At 38.8% G+C, this 21,858-nt stretch overlaps 1 protein-coding gene across 4 annotated transcripts in view; it reads left to right on the forward strand.

Annotated features, from left to right (window-relative positions):
• Positions 1–21,858, forward strand: part of NPNT (nephronectin) — a 70,399-nt gene that overhangs the window by 20,690 nt on the left and 27,851 nt on the right. For 2 of the 4 annotated variants that reach the window (XM_032461151.1, XM_006184621.3), the window contains 4 exons: positions 9,743–9,835; positions 14,386–14,478; positions 18,921–19,040; positions 20,398–20,517. In XM_032461151.1, coding sequence (XP_032317042.1) covers positions 9,743–9,835; positions 14,386–14,478; positions 18,921–19,040; positions 20,398–20,517 — 426 coding nt within the window. The remainder of the gene's footprint in view (positions 1–9,742; positions 9,836–14,385; positions 14,479–18,920; positions 19,041–20,397; positions 20,518–21,858) is intronic. The other 2 variants (XM_006184622.3, XM_006184624.3) reach the window with 1 other exon arrangement.

Consider the following 21,858-nt stretch of genomic DNA (forward strand, 5'->3'; position numbering starts at 1 on the left):
GAATCAGCCCCGGCTCCGATGCCACCTGCTCCTCCACGCCCTCCTGACGTCAGGGGCAGGATGTGTCCTCTTCATTCTCTGCACTTGGTTGTTACACTGGCACAGAGCTTATCCCATCCTGCCCTGCAGTGTGGTTATTGGTGGCCCTGTGTTGTTTGTTCTGCTAGTCTGTGAGCTCTGTGAACTGGGGCCTGGGCCTTACACGCCCTTAGCTTCTTCAGTGCCGGCTCGTCTTGCTCAGTCAGTACTTTGAAGGTGGAAGGACTGGGCACTTCTATATCAAAGGCATAAGATGAACAGGATGTAATCCTAACAAGCCGATCGTGGTTTTAGGAAAAACAGTTTACTTGGAAAATGAATATATTTAATTTGTCTGCCTGTCTTATGACCTTATTGCATGCCATAGATCTTAACTCTTGATTAAGGTTCTTAAAAGAAATCAATTTACATGCTTGAAAACACATAAAGTGCAACGTGATTGTCGTCTGCTGCTTCTAGTCCATTGATTGTTTGCAGTAATGGATGGAATCTTGATTCTTTATGTACAGGGCTCTTCAATCTGGTGATGGCCTTGTCTTAGAAGGATGCTTTTTTGCTATGTGGTCGTGGTCACGGTGGACTGCCTTTGCGTTGCCAGACCCTGTCCTGCCTCATGCTTTTCTGGCTTTGCTTGTGCTGTGTGTCTTGAATGAAAGGCCCTTCACGCAACCACATGGTGAATTCCTAAGCATCCTTTAAGATGCAGCTCACATTTCCTCTTGTCTTTCCTGACATTTTTCCTACTCTTGCCTGTCTGCAGAGAAAGCCCTTCTCTGTTCTTTTTTTTCCTCCATTCTTTTAATGCTGCGTACACCTGTCATGTCTGTCTTTGTCAGGAGACTATGCTCTTTCAGAGCAGGTACTGTGTACTTAAAAGAGCTCAAAGCCTGGCGGGGGTGCTAGATATGAAAACTGACTGATAACATAGCACGAAAACAGGTGCATATATAAGTAGATATATAAACTGTATGGCAGAGGTGTGCACGGGGGTGATGAAAGCACTGAGGAGGGCTCCAAACTCAGAATGAGAGACCAAAGCAAATACTGTGTAAGCTGACTATTGAAGCCTATCAGGATGTCCAGCAAAGGGGAAGAGTGACACTCCACGGAAGAGCGTGGAGGTATTAGAGTAGGTTATTTCCTGGGAACTGCGATTAGTTGGTATATTTGTGGTTGTCCTTGGACATGAGGCTGGTGGGATAGACAGGAGTCAGATCATGAAAGGTGGGGTCGAATGCCGTCCTAAGGGCTCGAACCAGTGAGATGGGCTCTACGTAAGCATGACAAGGAGTCAGTCAGTGACGGGGGGGACTGGCATGGTGAGATCATGCAGAAGCCCGTGATTAGCGAGGCCCCTCCAGTAGCAGATTAGGAGTGGATCGAAGTCCACGGTACTGGGGGCAGGGAGACCCTTGTGCCTTCACTTATTTAATCCATCCCTTATTGATGGACAGCTAAGTTGTTTCCAAGTTTCTGTTTAAGGTTATCTATCAGGTAAATTCGGAACAATGAGTGAGTTAATGCTTTCCTTAGAAAAAAAATAAAAACAAACCATGACCCAAACTGACTAATGGCTAACATCCTATAATTCTAATGCACAATTAGAAAATTGGTTCCATTTTTTAAATAATTAATATCTGTCTCAACTCATTATATATCAGCCACTCTTCAAACATAGGGATTTTGGTTGCTGAAAGAAGTGGTGATGGTTACATTAAAACTTTCTGTCCTTTGGTGTTGATTGCCCAGTACAGGTACTGATCAGAGCATCATCTCCTCAGCTGAAACAAATATGATTTTTTTTTCTAAAAGAAATACTTGAATGTGTTTCATTATATTCCAGTGAATTCTTACATTATGACATCAGATGTCTTGTAAATTTATTTTTTTAAAGAAATTTTTTAGCACTACTTCCTTTCCAAAGCCTTTTCTGACTCTCTTAAACCTTTGTAATTGATCACTTCCTCTTGTGTATTCTCTACGCACATCTGTTACTAGGACATCCTTGCTTACTGGATTTACCTACTTGAGGACGAGGACTTGGTCTTTCATTGATTTTAATATCCTCAGTCTTTAATATAGTATCTTAGGACTCTGGAACTATTCCTCTTTGTCATTCTTGAAATTCTCATTATAGGTAACATTTTATCGAGCTCTTAGTATGAAATGGACACTGTTCTAAGTACTTTATTTAGATATTCTCATTTAAGCCTCCCAATAGACCTATGAGTAAATTCTATGTGCACCATGTTGGTTTACTATTTTTTAAATTAAAAAATCGCAGTGTTGACACTGTCCTCTTGTTCAACCTATGGTCTCCATTTTAGAGCAGATAGTAGCTGGGTAATCTGTACAGGCCATGCATCTTCTAAGCAGTAGGGCTGGGACCTCAGCAGCCTAACTCCAGCATCTGTGCATTTGCCCCTCTCTAGAGTGTGCTGGTAAGTGAGCAACAGCTCACAAAGGAAGGAATACCTGTCAAGGTAGTTAAGTAGTATTTATTAAGATACAGGGTATTATCCTACTCGTGTTTATAAATTTTAACTATTTTTGTATTTGAAAATTTTCGAATACACAGAGGAGTTAAAAGTATAGCAACATGTACAGTTGTTAACATGTTACACATTTGCACACATGCACCCACTTGCTTGCATGCTCTCTTTATGTGTATATATTTTACTGAACCATTTGAAAGTAACTTACAGACATAATGGCTTTTCGTACCTGCATACTTCAAAATGCATGCATATTATCACACTTACGAAATTTAACATAGGTACAATATTATCTAATACACAGTCCATATTTAGATTTCCCAAATTACTCTCAAAATGGTTTTCATGGATTTTTTCTTATTGATCCAGATCCAGTCAAGGACCACATATTGCATTTAGTTGACATTCCTCTTTGGTTTCCTTTAACTTTGAATGGCTTAAGAACAGTTTTAGATCTACCTCTTTCTTTTTAATGTGCTTCTTAACAATGATATTTTTCAAGAGTACAGGTCAATTTCTTGGTAGAATGTTGCACATCTAACCTCGTCTGAGTTTCCCTTATCATTAGATGCAGGTTAAATCTTTTTTGCAAGAATATTACATAGATGATCATATGTTATGACATTCCCATTTCACATAATGTCATTTTTATTTTATTATTCGTGATGCTAAGTTTGATCATTTAAAATTCTGTCCACCAGATTTTTTCCGCTGAAAGTCACCTTCTTCCCTTTGTAATGAGTAAGTAATCTGTGGAGTGACACATTGAAATAGTTTGAACATCCTCTTTCCCAGCAAACTTACACCCAGTGAAAGTTTTAATATCTGTGGATAGTTTTTGCTCAGATTATTTCAGTGGTAGTTGTAAAATTGTGTTTTTCAAATTCTGTCAATCCTTCATTGGCATTCCTCTATAAAAAAAGAGCTCTGTTCTCTTCTTTTTTAGACTCACTTTGGACCCATGGATTCTTTTATTATTCAGTTGTTATCAATTACTATCTGTTGACTAAATGTTTGACTATAGTTTGTGAATTGTTTAAGTTCTTAATAAAAAATATTATGTAACCCATGAGAGCCAAAAAAAGTCATAGATGTGATACATCAAAGAGAGAACATTTCTATACTTCATTAATGATTCAGAATCTGGGTTCCATACAAAACAAACAATAGAGTAAAGAGATTCTTTTATGCTGAAATATTCTGGCAGGGTTACTTTAATTTTCTTAAATTATAGTGTTCTCAACTTTGACTTTTCCTTCCTGGAAATGTAACTTAATTACCTTTACACCTTTAATTACTATTGATATTCTCTACCCCTCTTATCCTTCTGTGTTTAGTGTTTTTCTATAATCTGACTCTCCTCCCTTCTAAATCCACTCAAAGTGCAAGGTTTCTGCCTTTTTCTGAATACCAGAAGAATTAGCAAATTGACCATGGAACTGGGCTAAGAAATTTTTACTGAAATCAGGCAAGTCACTTAACCTTCTGGGCTTTTGCTTGTCTGCTGGTGAAGTGAGGATTATGTCTGTCTCTCTCCTGCCTTATATGGATGTTGTGAGGGTAAATTTAGTCAGTCATATAAAATGGTTTCACTGTTCTGTATTCACGAGATTGTGTAACAGATAGTATTTTATAGTGATGACAATCAGAGGCACTTTTATTTCAGTTTTTACTACAGTGAGAATTTGGATTTGAAAATTGGATGTTGGACACTAGAATACAGGACAGTGGGAAGGCTGGAGAGTTACTTCCCCTGGGGATGCTGCAGTCTGTACGGTTCTTCCCACTGGATTTGTTGTCCCTGTAATACAGGGAGACTCAAGGCCTTTTCCAGAGGAGCCCTGTAAAATTCTGCCTCCATTCTTTCCAGGTTCCATTAATACAGCAATGATTTGTTTAATGCTTCCTTCAGCAACTCTCTCTCTTCCAAAGCCAATTGCTCTTTGAAAAAAGATATTCCTGATTGTATGTTCTTGTCCCCGTCATATGAGTTTGTCCATATCTGAGTTCTGTGGTACTTGTGAGATGTAATGAGAGCTCTTGGAAATCTCCCCATTTTGTATCCATTCATCGTTCTGCCCTGCCCTGTGTACTTCCAGTCACCTTTGTGTCTAAATTACATACCCTGGAGGACAGGGGTCTTTGTTCTGCTTTTAGTGGTGCCAGGTCTGAACAGTAACATGAGGTAGATGGCAAAAATTACAAATGAGTCTTAGTATTTGAAACATAATCTTATTTACGTTAAGAAAAATTTTCTCAGGTTACTAACAACACCTACAGTTGAGTTGGCTTTTTCCTCGTCACTTTCCAGAGCCACCATCTGCTTAGGCATCTCATCATGTCATTTTTTTTTTTTTCAAACAAATGTTGGCACTTGATTCCCAAGTGTGATGAGATTACATGAGAAATACTACACAGAACTGATGTGGGAGTTTAATTTTCCTGTAACTTATTTGATAACGTTGTCCAACTCAGTGTCAGAAAATATTATCCAATTCTCAGAAGCCCAGTTACATCAGCTAGGATGAATTTTTAACAGTAAGATTTTAGATCGCAGTCAAACAGAAGAGGCTTGGGCATGTGACATTAAAGAGCTATGTTTGCTTTGCCAGTTGAGACTTGTTTCTTTTTCTAGTTAAAGTAATGACTTAGGGGTTATTTTAAGGGCACTTTGGAGATTGTGTTGCAGGAATGTTAGAGACTAAATTTCGAGTGTGATTTGCCCATTTGAGCTTAATTCTGGCATCTGATTTTGAGGGGAGAAATCTGTCATTTATTGACTCTCTGTGATCCTTGCCTGACCTTTATTTACTGAGCTTCTAAACCATGTGTGGATGCTAGCGGACAGTGGACCAGATGTGACCCAAACTGCTTGTCCCTGACACACGGTGAAGGTTGGAGAGACAGTGTTGCCTTTTCTGATTAGCCTGTAGCAACAGATACATTATTTCCTACAAAGCAAGTATCTCATCTATTTTTGATGTTTTTAGAAGACTTTCTAAAATAGATTACTAAAAATAGTCCACTTATACTTTTGTTTTTTTCCTGACCTGCTGTTCACAGCAGGTTGTCGAGGTATGTGTGTTTTGGCTACTGAGAGCTCACATTACAGCGGGATAGGTTGTCAGAAGGTGGGTCAGTTCATGCAGAAGTTGGGAATCATTTTTCTCTAGTCTCAAGAGGGGTATGTATTTTTCTAATCTATTTTTTAAGATATAGAAATGAAGTTCTTTAGACTTCTATGAGTATGTGATACTGTAGATATAAAATAAATTTGACAAGTTATATTTCGTTACTAGGATTTACTCATAACATTTTTATCCTAAGTGTGTATCTGAAGAAAACATTTGCTAGCTTGATGGTAAACACAGATTAAGTCCAAATTCCACAGCCTCGTGCTCAAGGATAGCCAGTTAGGAACTGTATTATAATTGGACTTACGTTGTAATCGTATGTGGCTGCAAATAACAGTGACACAAAAAACAGTATCCTTAATTGCTAAGTTGGCCATTTAGGGTTAATACTCTGACTTCTAGCTCTGCCTCTTTTCCATTTTCAAGATTTACCTCATGCTCACAAAGTGGCTCTACATTCTAGGCAAGAAGACAGAGGAGGGCATACTAGTCAGCCACCTTTTCAGGCGGCTTTGAAGTTCCAAAAGCCTCACCCACTAACTTCTGTTTACGTACAGTTGCCCCAAGTTTAGTCACTTGGCTCCCCAGTATGCCAGGGAGGACAGGGAATGTAGTGTTCCACTCATTACCCACTCCAGAAAAAAGCCATTCTATTTTAAAGAAGGGAAAAATAGACATTGGTGAGCACCCAGCAATGTCTGCCACCAATGCCTTTTATCATCTGCCTTAATTAGCATATGTTGTGATCACATCTGCTGTTCTAAGCACTTGGTACTGTAGCTCCACCAGAACCCGGGCACTCCCTGAGACCTCCCTTCAGTGTCCTCCCCCATCCTTTGCTCATATTCCTAAAGGCTGTGTCTCCCATCCCAACCCCCTCTGCCTCTTACCTCTAAGGCATTGCTCAGATCACATTTCCTAAAAGAGGCCTTTCCAGGACCTCAGTTACTCTCTGCCCCACCCTATTCTCTCATCTCAGCTCTCTATCATAGCCCTTGTTAAGTTTCAGCCAATATGTTAAAATTTCACAGTTAATTTTCATATATTCTAATGACTCCCTCATCCCCTTCCCACTTAGTATGATAATTGTATGTGCTGAGTGTTCAGTATATGTTTGCTGAATTCCAGCGCAGACCTAATGCCAATAAGATAATAGGAGAAAGTTCTCTTGTACAACATTTTTGTAAGAGGAAAAAATTGTTACATCAGCATTGTGAGTATCCTTTTCCATTTAATAGCTGTTGGCTAGTATATAGGTCGTTGGTGACTTCAGTGAATAGTCTGCGGGGTAGAAGTGTAAACAGTAGTTTGAAAACACTGGCTCCCTAAACATGGAAGAAACATGAACAGTCTGGGCCTCTTGGAATGTGGGCATTTGATGTGCCCAAGATTAAGGCACTCCACAGAGAACAAACAACGAAAGAGGGAGGGGACAATAAAAACTGTGGTTTCTGTAAAGCACCTGAAAGCACCTGAAAGCACCTGAATGATCATCGAGGTGGTCGGGGGTCAGGAGGCAACACAACCTTCATAAAGTGTTCTCTTCTAAATGAACTTTTTCATGTTCTCCAGTGGTACCTCCTAAACTTTTTTCATGCTTTTAGAGATGTTTCCAAATGCTAAGCATTTGGGGAGGTTGTTACCTTGACTAGCATTTAATTATTTTGAGGTGCTTATGTTTTCTTTTTAAATGTGGCACCCTGGGTGCCCCAGACACCTGATTCATTCAGGTTGTGTTCACATATAATTGTTAGGATTTATGGAACATCTTTTTTTTTTAAGATTAAAAAGAAAACGTCTTTTAGCTTGCGTTTCTTGGTGATGGGCCTGGAAATTACATAAAGGATGGCTTGTTCCTGGGACTTGTTTTTAAAACTGCATATAAACCACTTGCCAGGTATACAGTTGACTGAAGCATAATATCGGAGGGCTGTCCTCGGTAGTTTGCTTCTCACAGATCTGAACCGAATTGTTTCCCGTCCAATGTCATGCCATATCTAAAATCAGATTATATGAATTTTCCCAGTACATTACTCTGCCATTACCCTTTACACTCTGCTTATCCTTTCTTTCTGCAAGCTTTTGAATTAAATACCTACAAGCAGCACTAAGGATTAGTGATGGTACAGGGTCCACTTGGGGTGACAAATAAACAGGCAGGAGGGACCTGAAAGTAAGATGGGCAGATAAGCCTGTGGAGGGCCAGGCGAAGGGACGGCTGGGGAGAGCTGAGTGAGGAAATGTAGAACACCAAAAACAGCCTGCACATCAGTTTCACAGAAATGTTTTGAAGGAAACGATGTTAGAGAATTGTCCAAAACTAGGAGCATCTCCCAGAAAGGAGAAGAGCGTTGGCTAATACGGGAAGGAGCAGGTGTCAGGGACTGGAGGACGCAGCGTCACTGCTGACCTCACTCCCCTTGGCCTCCAAGACCTGTCTGCTCTTCACTCAGGGGTTACTGAAGCCCGTCTCTTCCTGGTGCAAACACAGATCATGCCTTCCACGTGTCAGCTGGACTTCAGTCCACCCCACGTATTATCACCATGCTAATATTCCCAGAGTTTTATTTTTGTCAAGTAATTCTCTTGATGATGATGATAAACTTTCATTCCTTGTAGATAAAGTGCTGTTCCACAGTCTGAAGTTTAGGGAGCATCATCGTCTGACAGCAGTTACCCGTGGTTGTCTACCTCTTCCCCTTCCTCCAGCATTTATCCATTTATTCATCTCTTTAGTTTGACAAGCCTTCTCAGTGTCCCCTAAATAAATGATGGTCTGTTTTGCTGTCCAATTCTCTACACCTCGGATGGTCCACCCCCTTCTCTTTCTACCCAGGCTTCAAGATCCAACTCAAGATCTCTTTGAGGCTTTCTGTGCAACTCTTTATGGATATGCTTGTATGATGATTTCTTTATAACTTTCATATGTGCCCATCTTGCTCATAAATAAATATTGCCTTGAATTAAAAACATTATTTTGTCTCTTGGTCTCGATTGTAAGCTCTTTGAGACCAATGACTGTACTATATAGTGATTTTTCATCTATTTCAGTATCTGCCATAGCACTATACACATACTTGCTGTAGAAAAAGATTCCTCCATCTGGCACCATCCCATGTTGGGCTGGATAATTTGTTTTTGTTGGGGGTTATCTGAGCTTTATAGGATGTTTAGCGGCACCCCTGTATTCTACCCGCTAGATGCCAGGAGCACCCTCTTCCCAGTGCGACAATAAAAAATGTGTCCATTTGTGCTAAATGCCCCACAGGGAGCAAAAGTACCCCCAGCTGAGAATCACTGTATAAGTGGAATAAATTCTTACCAGTATCTTGGCAGGGATTGAAGACTATGATGATTTACAGCATTTTAGGGTCTTTAGGGACGATAAACTCAATTATGGAAGACTGGACATGTTAAATAGAACTTTCTAGTTTCTGTGTAGGCTGCAGACTTTATATCTATAGGCTATAGATTGATGAGCAATTACAGTGCAACTTTAGGTTAAGAAAGGGCAAATGACAGAAGTATCCTTAAGCTGAAGTTCCTAAAATATTGAGCTTTGGTTTTAATTCATTTTGAACCATTGCATACTTAGAAATACCATTTCCAATAAAATAAATATTTTATTATTTAATTGGAAATTTATCTGAGTTCATACTTAACCACTATCTTTAGATTAAGAACTATGTTTTGAAGCATATTTGAGAAAATGAGTTTGAAGTTATGGGTGCAGATTATTATGAAATTATAACTATTGAAAAATACCAGTTGTGTGTATGTGTAGTTTTCCAGCTTTTTTTTTCTTTTTTGACTATTTGAGTATTGTTCTCAAGTTAGCAAAATTTCCAGCCCCAAGCAACACCCACACAGACACACGTATGTAACACAAGTGTGTGAGAGTGTGTAGTCTAGACAGTGCTTACTGCTCCAAGACACAGTGATTTTGTATATTTCTATTACTCTATTGTAAATTCTTAGTTTTTTCTTTTATTGTCAAACAAGAACCTGACGTATATACCATATGGTTGATGTGCTGCTGACCTAGAAATAATGCCTGCTATCCTCTTTTCACAGCTGTATGCCAGCCACAGTGCAAACATGGTGAATGTATCGGACCTAACAAGTGCAAGTGTCATCCTGGATATGCTGGGAAAACCTGCAATCAAGGTAGGGAAGCCGTGTGACACAGTAAACAATCATAAGCCTCCTCTACTGTCTGATAAAAGAATTTAAGTTCTCATGCAAATCACTTTTCCGTGACTATTATCCCCAAATATATGAGATGCAATTTGGCTGAAAGATAAAAATATAAGAGTGGTGACTTTTTTTTTTAGTTGTATTTATTTATTTTCATTATGTTTTGTTTTGCCTTTTTTTTTTTTTAACGCCCTTAACGGAGGCACTGGGGATTAAACCCAGGACCTTGTGCACGCCAAGCATGCGCTCTACCACTAAGCTATACTCTCACCCCAAGAATGGTAAATCTTTTAAAATCTATTTAATTGGAGGACAATTAAAAGAATTTCATCCTCTTATTCACTATTAATAATGAAAATGCTTTTTGAGAAAGAGAATTGCATCATTAGTAACATGTTAAATGTTAGAAGCCTTACATTCTGCTCCTCCTCGATCTTCCTCTAACTGGTTGGGAAGCTTTTGCAAATTGTTAGCCCCCTTGGATCTCAGCTAAATGAAAACACTTTAAGACTCAAAGCCCGGTAGGAGGTTTGGCTTGAAGTTTTGAGGTCCCTTCCAACTCTGAGCTCTTTGATCTTTGTGATTGAATTCCCTTCATCCCTTGACCAGTTTGTAATGCGCTCTGAGAAAGATAGATTTTGATTAACTTAGCAAGTTATTTTTCATTGGCATCAGTTGCTTATAAAAGCAAATATTTATTTAGCTCTCACAATGCCCAGGTATTTTATATATATTCTCTATTTTCAACACTACAACAACATTAGGAGGTTGAGCGCTGTATGTTACAATTAAGCTATAAATAATATTGTTATTTGATTTTTCATTTGAAGAGATATCAGGAATATTAAGTGTCTTGTCCAAGTTTACCAAATTTGTTGGTAAAAGATCTACTGTGTCAACGTAGAGCTATTGCCTGTATAACTCATGTTCTTTCTACCAATACAGTTTTGGATGCGGAAAGTATCATTGGAAGTGTGATCTTCTAATTCAGGCTGCATAACCATGCTGTCAAGTCTTGTCTTTTCAATTAATCTCAACCAAAATTTTCTACCGTTAGGTATTGAAAAAGAAAACAGAAGGAAAGAAAAGCTAGGGTTAGATTTCACTAGAGAGATGCAAGGATGAAAGAGTCAAACATTTCACTTATTTCTTAGAGTAATAATCCCTGTCATTTTAAGTGTCAAATGACACAGCTGCATAGGGTCTCACTGTCCTATAGGCACTTACTTAACTTCATCTGATACAGAAATGATCTTGTTGAAATGCTCTTGTTCTTCAATATCTGATAGTCCTCGAAGTGTGTCATGTAAACTCGTGATCCACAGGTTTTCACAAGAATCAGGAACACTGATATTTGAAAGTGTATGTAATTGTTCCGGAACTACCAGGTGAAATCTGTTAGTGAAGTGTGACATGGCCAATGGGAGGACTAACTGTTATTCTAAAGTCTGTTCTTTTTTATCTTCTACTTGGTTGACTACCTTTTCCCCTAAAGCTGCTTCTCTATCTTAAAAACTCATTTTTTAAACTTGGAATTTACCTAACATACATGAGTAGTATTTTTGAAATTCTTATTATCTCAGTTTACTCTTTTAAAAACCTATTTGATTTTCCTTCTGCAGTGTATGTTCACAAGTAGCAGCATGTTCAGTTCTGATTATTGAGTTGTCAGTGTTAATCTGAGAGTGCCAGCGTGCTTCTTTTTTTTTTTTTAAAGTACTGAACATAAACCATCAGAGCTTTCATTAATATGTCAGCACCATAAAACTTTGTTGTCCTGATGCCAGGAATTTATACAAAGGCGATTACTAAAAGAAGCCACTGTTGAGATTGCAGAGAAATTCGTTTAAATTTATTTGCAGGAGCTACATCAACTTTAATAAGCTGCAGAGACACTAAAACCGTCATCGGAACACAGATGCATCTCTGGGTATCTCATTTTCAGAAAACCAGTTTACCATGTACTTTTCCCTATAATTTCATACCTGTTTCTCTAAAGGAAGATTGAAATACACAGAGTTGAAATCTTGTCTCCCAAAACTAAATATAGTTAGGGGGAAGAGGATTTCATTAGTGGCAAAATGGATTTTACACTTGCAGAAAGAGTGCTGCCACTGAAAATGTAATTTCACGTTCAATCTTGAGTATAAAACTCCAGCCCACAGTAAACTTAGGTGTTTTAATCATCTGTCTCTTTTCCTTCCTTTCCAAAAAAGCAGCTGTGGCAAGTTCCCGATGGGAAGGTTTCTGTTCCTTGAGAGCAGGCACCCTTTTGATTTCTTGGTTTTCCTGAAAACTGTTATTTAAATGACTAGCACAGGAGAAGTGCACATTAAATACTTGTTTAGTGAGTGTTTTTGTGTAACAGTTCTTGGTCCTGAACCCCATAGGAACTTGAAAAAGTCCCATGGAGGCATCTGGTACAGCTGCTTCATCTCTGACTCCGTGGACTGTCACGGGGAGAGAGGCTGCGCGAAGGTGGGGGAGAGCTGTCCAGAGACCCCCGGAAACATCATTAGAGCAAATTGTCCATATCTGCTACATAGAAAAATTAACTTGGACTATTTTTGTCCAGACCATACTTTTTTTTTCGTTTTTTATTTTTATTCTTTTTTAAATGGATGTACTAGGGGTTGAACCCAGGACCTCAAGCATGCTAAGCACACACTCTACCACTGAGCTATACCCCCCCACCCCCAGACCATACATTTTAATAAAGTGGAAAACGTGCCTCAGAGATATGGGAAATCAGGCAGGTCTCTTTTTTCTTGAGGATAGAAATATCAAGAAGAGATACAGTTGAGATAATTTCCACAGAACTGGAAATTAACTTTTGATTAAAAGTAGGTTTTGGCATCCAGTAAGTATCCGCTGTAAACTGTGTTGCAGGCTGTGTACTTTAGGAAATCACTCCCTGGAAACTTGCTTGGCTGAGTGAACAGCTTGAGTAGATGACAGGCACCTAATGAGTGCTTCCAGGGCTGCCTGGGAGCAGCAGGAGTGGCAGGGCAAGCCCACTTTGGAACTGGCTTCACTCCACAGCCTCGTCACAAGATTAGTGTGAATCTGCTGCTGGTGGCTCGTGCCTCCCTGCGAATCATCCCCTGGGTTTGCTGGAGCCAGGTCACATACAAAATCGTGCACTTGGGCTGACCACAAGCCTGTTCCGTAAGGCACAGTGCCTTCCACAGTAGATGAAATTCTAACCTGAACTCTGGCAAGATTGGCTTTTTTCCACCTTACTTTCTTGGGTAATTTTATTCATGTAGATTTCCCCCTCCTTGAGTTTCTGTACCTGTACAAATCCCCTTTCCCCTCAGCCAAAAAGGGATACTATTATAGAAAATAATCTTTTTCATAACTTTCCCATTAGGGAATAATTTTTGGCATGTAATGTATCCTATTGTTGCATAATTCTAGGAACGAAAGATATTCTTTTGAATTTACAGTGTGCTTTGTAACGGCTTCAGAAGAAACAGTTTATAAATTTCAATTACTGATGTTTTGCCATGGTTTATGCTTCATATGTTGAATTCCTTATCCCAAGAAAAGAACTGGGATCTTGTAGCACAGAACCAGACGGTGAAGTCTCAGTTGATTGCTTTCCTGAGCACAGCAGTCTGAGTGCCTTGACCCTAACATGAAGGTAGCTAAGGCCTTACTCTTTGAAGGATGTGTGGTTTCAGCCCCAGAAACCAATGTTCATTTAATTTGGAAGTTTAACTGACTATTACTAATATGATAGTCTTGAAACAGGATATGATTGCCTTTTTGATTCTACTTTGGGTCTCATCCATCTTATAATATTTTGGGTAAGCTACTAATGGCAACAGTTAGCCATTTTTTGCCAAAAGCCTCTCTCTTTATCCTTCTTTTTCCCCCCAGTCCCAGACATCTCAATCTTATCTGTGTCCTGGTGGGGTGTCTTATGTATAGTCTAATTAAACGTCTAATTACGTCTAAATATGACGTAAGTTCTTACATTTGAATGAAAACATAGCCTGTTATTTACTTAAATAAGATCTTTATGAAAATCATAAATTTATGCATAATTCTGGAGTATTTTTTACAGCACCATAATATAGGAAAAGGTTTTAAGTTGGTCATTTAAGACCTAGGTATTTCTAAACAGAGAAGATTGATCATAACCAATATTTTTATAATCTATTTTTTTAGTTTTCTCCGTTGATGACTAAAGTCATGTTTTTAAAAATAGCCATATCTTTTTTGGTGCCTTAGAAAAAATTGGTATGGGGATGATGGATTGTTAACTTATAATGTATGTATGTGTTCTCGGGGAGCAAGATGGCAGTGATAAATTTTAAGGAAAATAGAAATTAAAATTAAAAAAGAGAGAAACTGGGAGAACTAGAAACTAATTTTTTGTGAAGTATCTAAAGCATTCTTTTCAAACTCCACCAACTTTTTGTAATTGTTTAATATATACTTATAAAGATTTTTAGGGCTAAAAATGACATCAGTTGAAAGTTGACTCTTATTACCTTCTTCCTGGTGTGAAGACGAACGCTTCTTCCCAACTCCTCTTGACCAAGGCCGTGAACAGCCTCTTTTACAACCCCCGGATCATCAAGCCACCAGTTTGCCTTCAAGGGGTGAGCGTGCGTCATCTCAGGTGGCTGCTCCTCCCACCTGCACGGCTTCCTGCAGTGTTGTCACTCTTGCCAATGTTCTGAAGACTCACCCCCGGAGTGCCCAGTCTTCAGCATCCTGAGCATGTGAAGCAAGGGGCAGGAACTGTCACCTGGTGCCGCTTCTCTGTGCTCTAGAAGCCTGGAGCCTCCACTGTCCTTTCCCTGCATCGAGTATCCGTTGCTTTTCTTACTCTTTTCTGGGTTTCAGAATGTTTTCTATAAATCAGATGACAAAATAACTTTTGTTTTCCTCTGGAGGTGAAGTCAGGAATTCGAAAGCAACTGTGATTGGGGTTCTGATGGCTTTGTTTAGTAGATTTTAGAAGTGCTCAGGTCCTCTCCCCGCCACCACATTTGGGGTGTAGGGTTTTAGGTCACCTGCAAATCAAACCATAGATTAGTTTCCTTCCTTGGGTGAACATTTTGTAATATTAGGAAGACTGAGTTCTGGTTCCAGCACAGCCCTTATGCAGCTGTACGATTGTGAGCAAGTCACTGAATGTATCTGGGTCTTAGCAAACCAGTTAGTAATGGAGGAGAGTAATGCCGGCTGTCTTCAGCAGCAAGGCTGGTGTGAGAACAGAAATACCAAAAATATGGATGTCTTCACTATGCTGGAAAATTCTGTAGCAAAGTTAGGTGGCAGCATGCCTTTACAGTACTTCTTCTAAAAGATTTTTGTTTCTCACCCACTCGTAGATTTTGGAACTTAGAATGACTGAATTAAACTCAATAATTATTAATTACTGTCTCTCTGCTAATAGGGAACCTGATGCATTTGGATCAAGAAATTAAGGCACAAAGAATTAGGGCAATGAGATTAATTTCAGGGTCACTGATAATTTAAAAAGTAAAAGTTACGGCAGTTGACATATTAATATCTGTTTGTCTGTTACCTTCACTTTAGTCAGGTAAGATATAAACGCTCAGACTTCTGTGACATTGCTTAGTTTAAGCCTCAAAGGAAAAAAAAAAAAAGGTCCAAATTCATTAAATGAATGCAAGGTTATTTTCCTTAAAAATCTGCTGGGTTATCTTACTCAATAAATCTCTTCAGATTTTCAAACTACTTTTCAATGTCTGCATGCTAATAAAATTTCTGATTCTTTTTTTCCCCTGAAGTGTAATTATAATGCTATGCAGCCTGCATTTTTGTTCTGGACCAGCTCCTTCCCCTTCTCCCCTTACACAAGCTGCTGAATTCACCAACTTGCTTAAATATACACCTGACTGTAATAGATGCTCTTTAAGAATTGTATATATGACAATTTAAGCATTTGAATATAAGTGGTTTAATTGTAAAGTTCTGTCCTTTGATGTGGTAAGATAAGTACATGATAGAATTAATTAATTTTTTGTGTCTTTTCCTTATAATGTATATTACATTATAAACTTCTAGAGAAAGAGCAAGATTTAAGTAAATTTAAAATAAAGACACTAAAGTTTTCTTTCCTGGGTTCTTGGAACAACTTTTAAGATTGATTTGAGAAAGTGTGATCAAAAAGAATATTCTTGTTCTTTATATTCTGCTCATTATTATAGGAGCATTTACTATAAATTGGAGGTGTCATTTTTTAATTTCTGACTTAATTTGATAGTAACACAAGTATTACTAGGTCTATAGTCAAGGAGATTTTGAAAGCAGCATGCGTTAATGCAACTTCATAAAGCATTAGGTCAATAAGAAAATAAGGTATAATAATCATAGACTAGAAACCCTAAAGAAGATTGAAGACAATGAAGTTCATCAGCAGGGTACCGGAGGCTTCTAATCTTTTGCGCTCCCTGCTTTAGTGAAAGTTTGGTAAATTTTGATAATCATGGATTACTGGGGAATTCTATTTCATCATTTCTGCAGTGGTTTTTGTAAGGGTTGGTGGGAATTTTTTACGAGACACATGCCTGTGGCAGATGGGGCAGTGATGGCCGTCACTGGGGACATCCATACCAGCCAACTGTCAGGGAGTGTCATCCCGCCCATCACCAGCTGCTAGCGTACAACTTTCTCAAATTGCTTTCAATGTCTTTGGATCCTTATGTCTCAATTTAATAATAGTAAAATAGCCAGCAAATGTCTCTACATTTACCCACTGGATGCTGTGTGTTTATTTCCTTTCCCATATTCATAGGTGATTCCAGGGGTTTTTTTGTTTGTTTTTGGAATTACAGCATCTTATTGATTTTTCATTTCCTTTCAGTTTTGTGATTCTTAACCCTAAAGTGCTTTTTCTTATGGAAAGAGAAAGATAAACTTGGTTTGAAGACCCCCAGCAGCCCCAGTCTGTATCGTGAAGCTTCTCATAGCAACCCTAAGGGGCCCTTTTTCAGCCGAGACTGGAGCTGCCTCAGCTGGGTCTCCACTTTAGTTCATGGCCATATTCCATCAGCAGAAATACACCTTGTGTATGAGCTGCCTGGAACTATAAACATCTAACCAGTCCTCATCAGGAAGCCACAGAAGTTCCTGTGGCTCTTTAAAAATAAACCTAAAGAACTGACTACACGTCAATAAAAATAAAATAGAATAGAATAAAATGAAAAATAAATGTAAGGGTTCTTAATGACACATTTTATATCCATGCATTGCCTTCCCTTGAGACATAGAATTCAGTCACTCTGCTACTTTATTGTACTATTCTGCTGTATTTCTGCTTTGTACAGAAAAATATTTAGGACCCAAAGCCTTTCTTTAATAATGTATTCATATTTAAATACTATTTTCTATAATATTAATCTGAGATTTATCAAAGCCAGGTGTGCCTCTGCCGGGACATATTAGGAATGATAATTAACTCCTCTTCAAACATGAGAAAAGATCCCTATATTGAAATACAATGTAGAAGAATATGACAAGTGGAATGAATTTCTTTCTCTGTCTTTCCTCATTGATTGAAAAATTTTACTTCATTTTAAATGAAGGAGAAATCAAATTTTTGTTGGTACTATAACTTGCAAAGTACATTCTTCAAGGAAATTTTTTAAAAATATTTTAAAAAGTGATTCTGTTTTGAATATCCTTGACTGGGCAAGAGAATCTGAAGTTAAAAATTGAAGAATACATAGGAGATGACAAAGGTATCTGGTTTATTTATTTAACCTTTTCGAGGCTTCATCCAGCTGGGGACCTGCTTACAGTTGTGCTTATGGTAAACAAAAAGGCCAAGTTGAGAAGTCAGTAAAATATTTTTTAAAATTTAGGTGAAATAATTATTTGATGGTTTAAAAAAATGTAATTTGGTGGTTACATTAAGTATATATATTAATATGTACAGCTTTTTAATAATTGAGCAGGTTTAAATTTGGTTAGACTGAAAACAACTTGTAACTCGATAATATCTATATTTCTAATTTGAAGACATGGCTTAATAGATAATTAAATTGTGCTAATCAGATGCCTATGCTGGCAAGTCCAGACAAAATAAACATGTGGTCATATTTCTTTTTAATGAAGTCTGTATTTTGGGCACTACTGTTTCAGTGTTTATTTGTCATGAGTTTTATGTTCACTAGAGGCAGTGTTCAACTTGGGTTAGAAAACTCTCATAATGCGAAGTTTATTAATTCATTTCATATTGATATTTAAACCTGAGATATATAATGATAGTCCATCAGGTATTGTCCATTAGTATTTCCATGTGCCCTTAACTGCAGAATGATGAAAATATGTTAACGGGTCTTTTTTTTAGTTCATTTTGTGACTTGAGTGCTTTACTATAGTAGAAAACTGAAGTTTCTTGTTTAATCTGAGATCAAAGTCTAATTACCCCCCCCAAAATCTGAGATCAGTATAGGTTCTATAAAATTGAACAAGAAGAACCACAATAGTGATCACTCTAATCAGTTTATCACAGCCCCACTTGCATTTTTTTTTCCACATTTTTTCTTGTCCTCTGAAAAACGAGCTTTTCTTTGGGAAGGTCAAAGCAAGTCTAATGTTAAAAATCTGTGTGCTTTCTTGTAAGCTAAAATAGGTTCACACAGTGTCTTCTTTAAACAGAGACAGGAAGAAATTGAAAGAGGAAGCTCCCATTATCAGGAGTGAATCTAGCAGTGTAACCCAGAGATTGTGAGGACATTGGAGTCAGATAGATGGTTTGCACGCTGCTCTTTCTAGGGATGGTACGCTACGTGTCTGTGAGGAGAATCTTCCTAACTGCCCTTTATATTATTTAAGCTCCAGAAATTCACACGGCACCTCTGGTTGAAGACTCCTGGTCGCCTTCATTTCAGTGTCACCTGCATTGAAATGCAGACGTTGTGAACAGGCGCTATCTCTTTTGTACATGACTGGTGACAATAGCTTGACTGACTTCTCTTTCGTTCTTCAATATAGAGAAGTATCTCAGTGATGTGCGTTAGCTTGCGGCTTTGTCATCTTTCTGCGTCAACTCCATTCTTTTCAGACCTGAACGAGTGTGGCCTGAAGCCACGGCCCTGCAAGCACAGGTGCATGAACACGTACGGCAGCTACAAGTGCTACTGTCTGAGCGGGTACATGCTCCTGCCGGACGGGTCCTGCTCGGGTATGTGAAGAATCTTAACTGCTTCCTGAGTGCTTTGGGCTTGCTTTCATGCTGTGTGCTCTGTCAGAGTGTGGAAGTGGCCTCCCAGCCCTCCTCCTCAACAGGATGTGAGCGCGTGTTTGTATGTGGGCCTGAGGAATGGAACATCAAAACAAGGGTTGCCCGTTTTAGATAACTGGCATTCTTTTACCCTGGGTGCCAATGGTAAATTGATTTGGAAATTGTATTTAGAACAAGAATCACAAAACTAGTGTATTTTCTAATGTTTTTCTTAGCACTTTTCTCCCCGTCTTCTATCTGGGCATAGAACGATTCCAGGTAGAAAAACAACATTAGTGACTATTTGAGGACTGCTGTGCCGTCTGTAATGAGGGCCCCTAAACTGTTAGCTGGTAGAGAATCCAGTCTGGTGACTGAGTGTGAACCATCCATAAGTATCTCCTCACTTTATTTTTACATTTCTTTATAATAGTCTAGAGACTAAGTTATATCTCTTTCCTAAAAAAAAAAAAAAAAAAAAAAAAAGACCTACTTCAAATGAAAAAAAAAATGATTATAATAACAAAAATAGATTTTGTGTGCCTTTAGAAGAAAGAAATGGGTGGTGTTTCCTACTATCATTTGGATGTGTTTATAAGTTGGACAATGCCCCCAAATTCTCTGCAGGCTGAACATTCAATTGAGGTTGTAGTTATATGATTTCCAACAATTGATGGCTTGATTTTTATTTTTACTAAACTATCAGTTAAATCAAATAATTATCAGTCAGGTAACTGGTTGCATTTTATAACAGAAAAAAGCTTAGCTACTTTTATTCATCATGGCATATTTAGCATGGAACTTTTTGCAACGAGGTGAGTTCATGTTTATTAACATTTGGAAGTGATCCTCTAGAATCCTCTAACATTGACAGCTCAGTGAGAAGTCTCCTGCTGTGCCTTGAGAAAGATAATGGGCGGCTGAGGCAGTTACTTGCATGTTTTAGTTACGACCAGCACTTAGCTCGAGTAATCTGGAAAAATACCTCAATTCTGCATTTTCCTTGGCCATTGGAAAAATTTCCAGGTTCTCTCTGTGAGATAAAGTTTTACATTTGCCTTTATTCTTTAAATGCATTAAAGAGCTTCTCCTGGTGACAATAGAGCTGGATCACTTCTGCATCATCCCTGGAGGAGGAAGGTCTTTCTGTCCTTCCCCCTGTTTTTGAGTTTCTTTATAGACTGTTGGAGAGTTAAGACCTTTTCATCTCCATTGTTAATTCAGGGTCATTGATTTCAGGACAGATAGAAAACATAGTTACGTTGGGTCCAGAGTATGCTGACCAACTCCCTGAGTCAGACAGTCACTCTCTTTCCAGGTGCCCTGACGTGCTCCATGGCAAACTGTCAGTATGGCTGTGATGTTGTCAAGGGGCAGATTCGGTGCCAGTGCCCCTCTCCTGGCCTGCAGCTGGCTCCTGATGGGAGGACCTGTGTGGGTGAGTTGTAAAGTGAAGCCTCTCTGTCAGCAGCCTCTCTGGGATAAGGAAGAAAGTGAAATGTGAGGGATAGAAGGAAAAAGGACAGTTACTTACATCAGGTGATGAGCTATCCTTACCTTGAAAGGGGACCCCTCTCTGTGAAAGGACCATGGAAACCTTGTTTCCCTAAAAAATGAGGGACAAGATGAAGCTTCAGGCAGAGGAAACCACATGAGCAAAGGCACTGGAGTTTAAAGGAGCACAATGTTCAGGGAAACAAGTAGAGGTCAGTATTGCTAGAATGTAACAGGCAATGAGTGTCAAAGCTGAACAGGTGGACAGGGCTAGATGGTATGTATTGCACTAAAGAGTTAGATTTTTTCCCTGTAAATTAGGAAGGCAGTAAAGGATTGTGCTTAAGAGTCTGGGCTTTGATTTCAAACCTGGCTTTGCCATATACTTGATATGTGACCTTAGGTAAGAGATTTCCTTTCTTTGAGCTGATTGTTCTCATCTTTAAAATGGGAGTAATGCCACATAGAACCCTTGTGAGGATCAAATGAAACCATGTATGCAAAATGCTTTGCACAGTATCTAGCATGTAGTAAGCACTGAATGGGTGGAGGTGTTTGGGGACTCAGGAGATATTTATTGAGGACTTTCCATATGCCACGTACTATGCTAAGTGCTAGAATATGTAGTAGTGGACAAAACAGACACTTTTTAATCCTCCCAAAGCTGATGTTCTGATGGGAGAGACAGAAAAGAAAGAGCTATCCAATAAAATTACAAACATTACCAAGTGTTAATATGAGGTACTAAGAAAGAGGGACAGAAAGGGTCTATTTTAGAAAATGATGGTCAGGGAAAGCCATAAAGTAAGAGATGGACCATTGGCCATGTGAAGAATCAGTCAAGCAGGTGAAAACATTGCAGAGCCCTGCAGTGAAAGAGAGGTTGGCCTGTTTGAGGTTTTGAAAGAAAGAAGGGCGTTATCCTTAAGTACAGAGGTGATGGCTTGATACACAACCGGTGAGGTAGGTGAGGACTGTTCATTGCAGGGCCTTCAAAGATGTGGTGAAGAATGAAGAATTAATTCAGAAAGCAAGTAGAAACAGTAAGAATTTTAGGCATGGTAATAATCCCATCTTATGTCTTATAAAATTCTCTGTTTGCAGTTGTGTGGAGATGTTTTGGAGGGAGGAAGATTGGTGGGGAAGACGCCAGTTTGGAGGCTCTTGTAATAGTCTATCCCAGGAGATAGTGGCTTGGACTAGGGTCATGGCGTTGGGTGAAATGCAGAGTAAACAAGTTCAAAGAATGTGTCAGAGGTAGAATCAGCTGGGCTTGATGATTTGG

The sequence above is a fragment of the Camelus ferus genome, chromosome 2, assembly GCF_009834535.1.
Source record: "Camelus ferus isolate YT-003-E chromosome 2, BCGSAC_Cfer_1.0, whole genome shotgun sequence".
In the NCBI taxonomy this organism is placed as follows: domain Eukaryota; kingdom Metazoa; phylum Chordata; class Mammalia; order Artiodactyla; family Camelidae; genus Camelus; species Camelus ferus.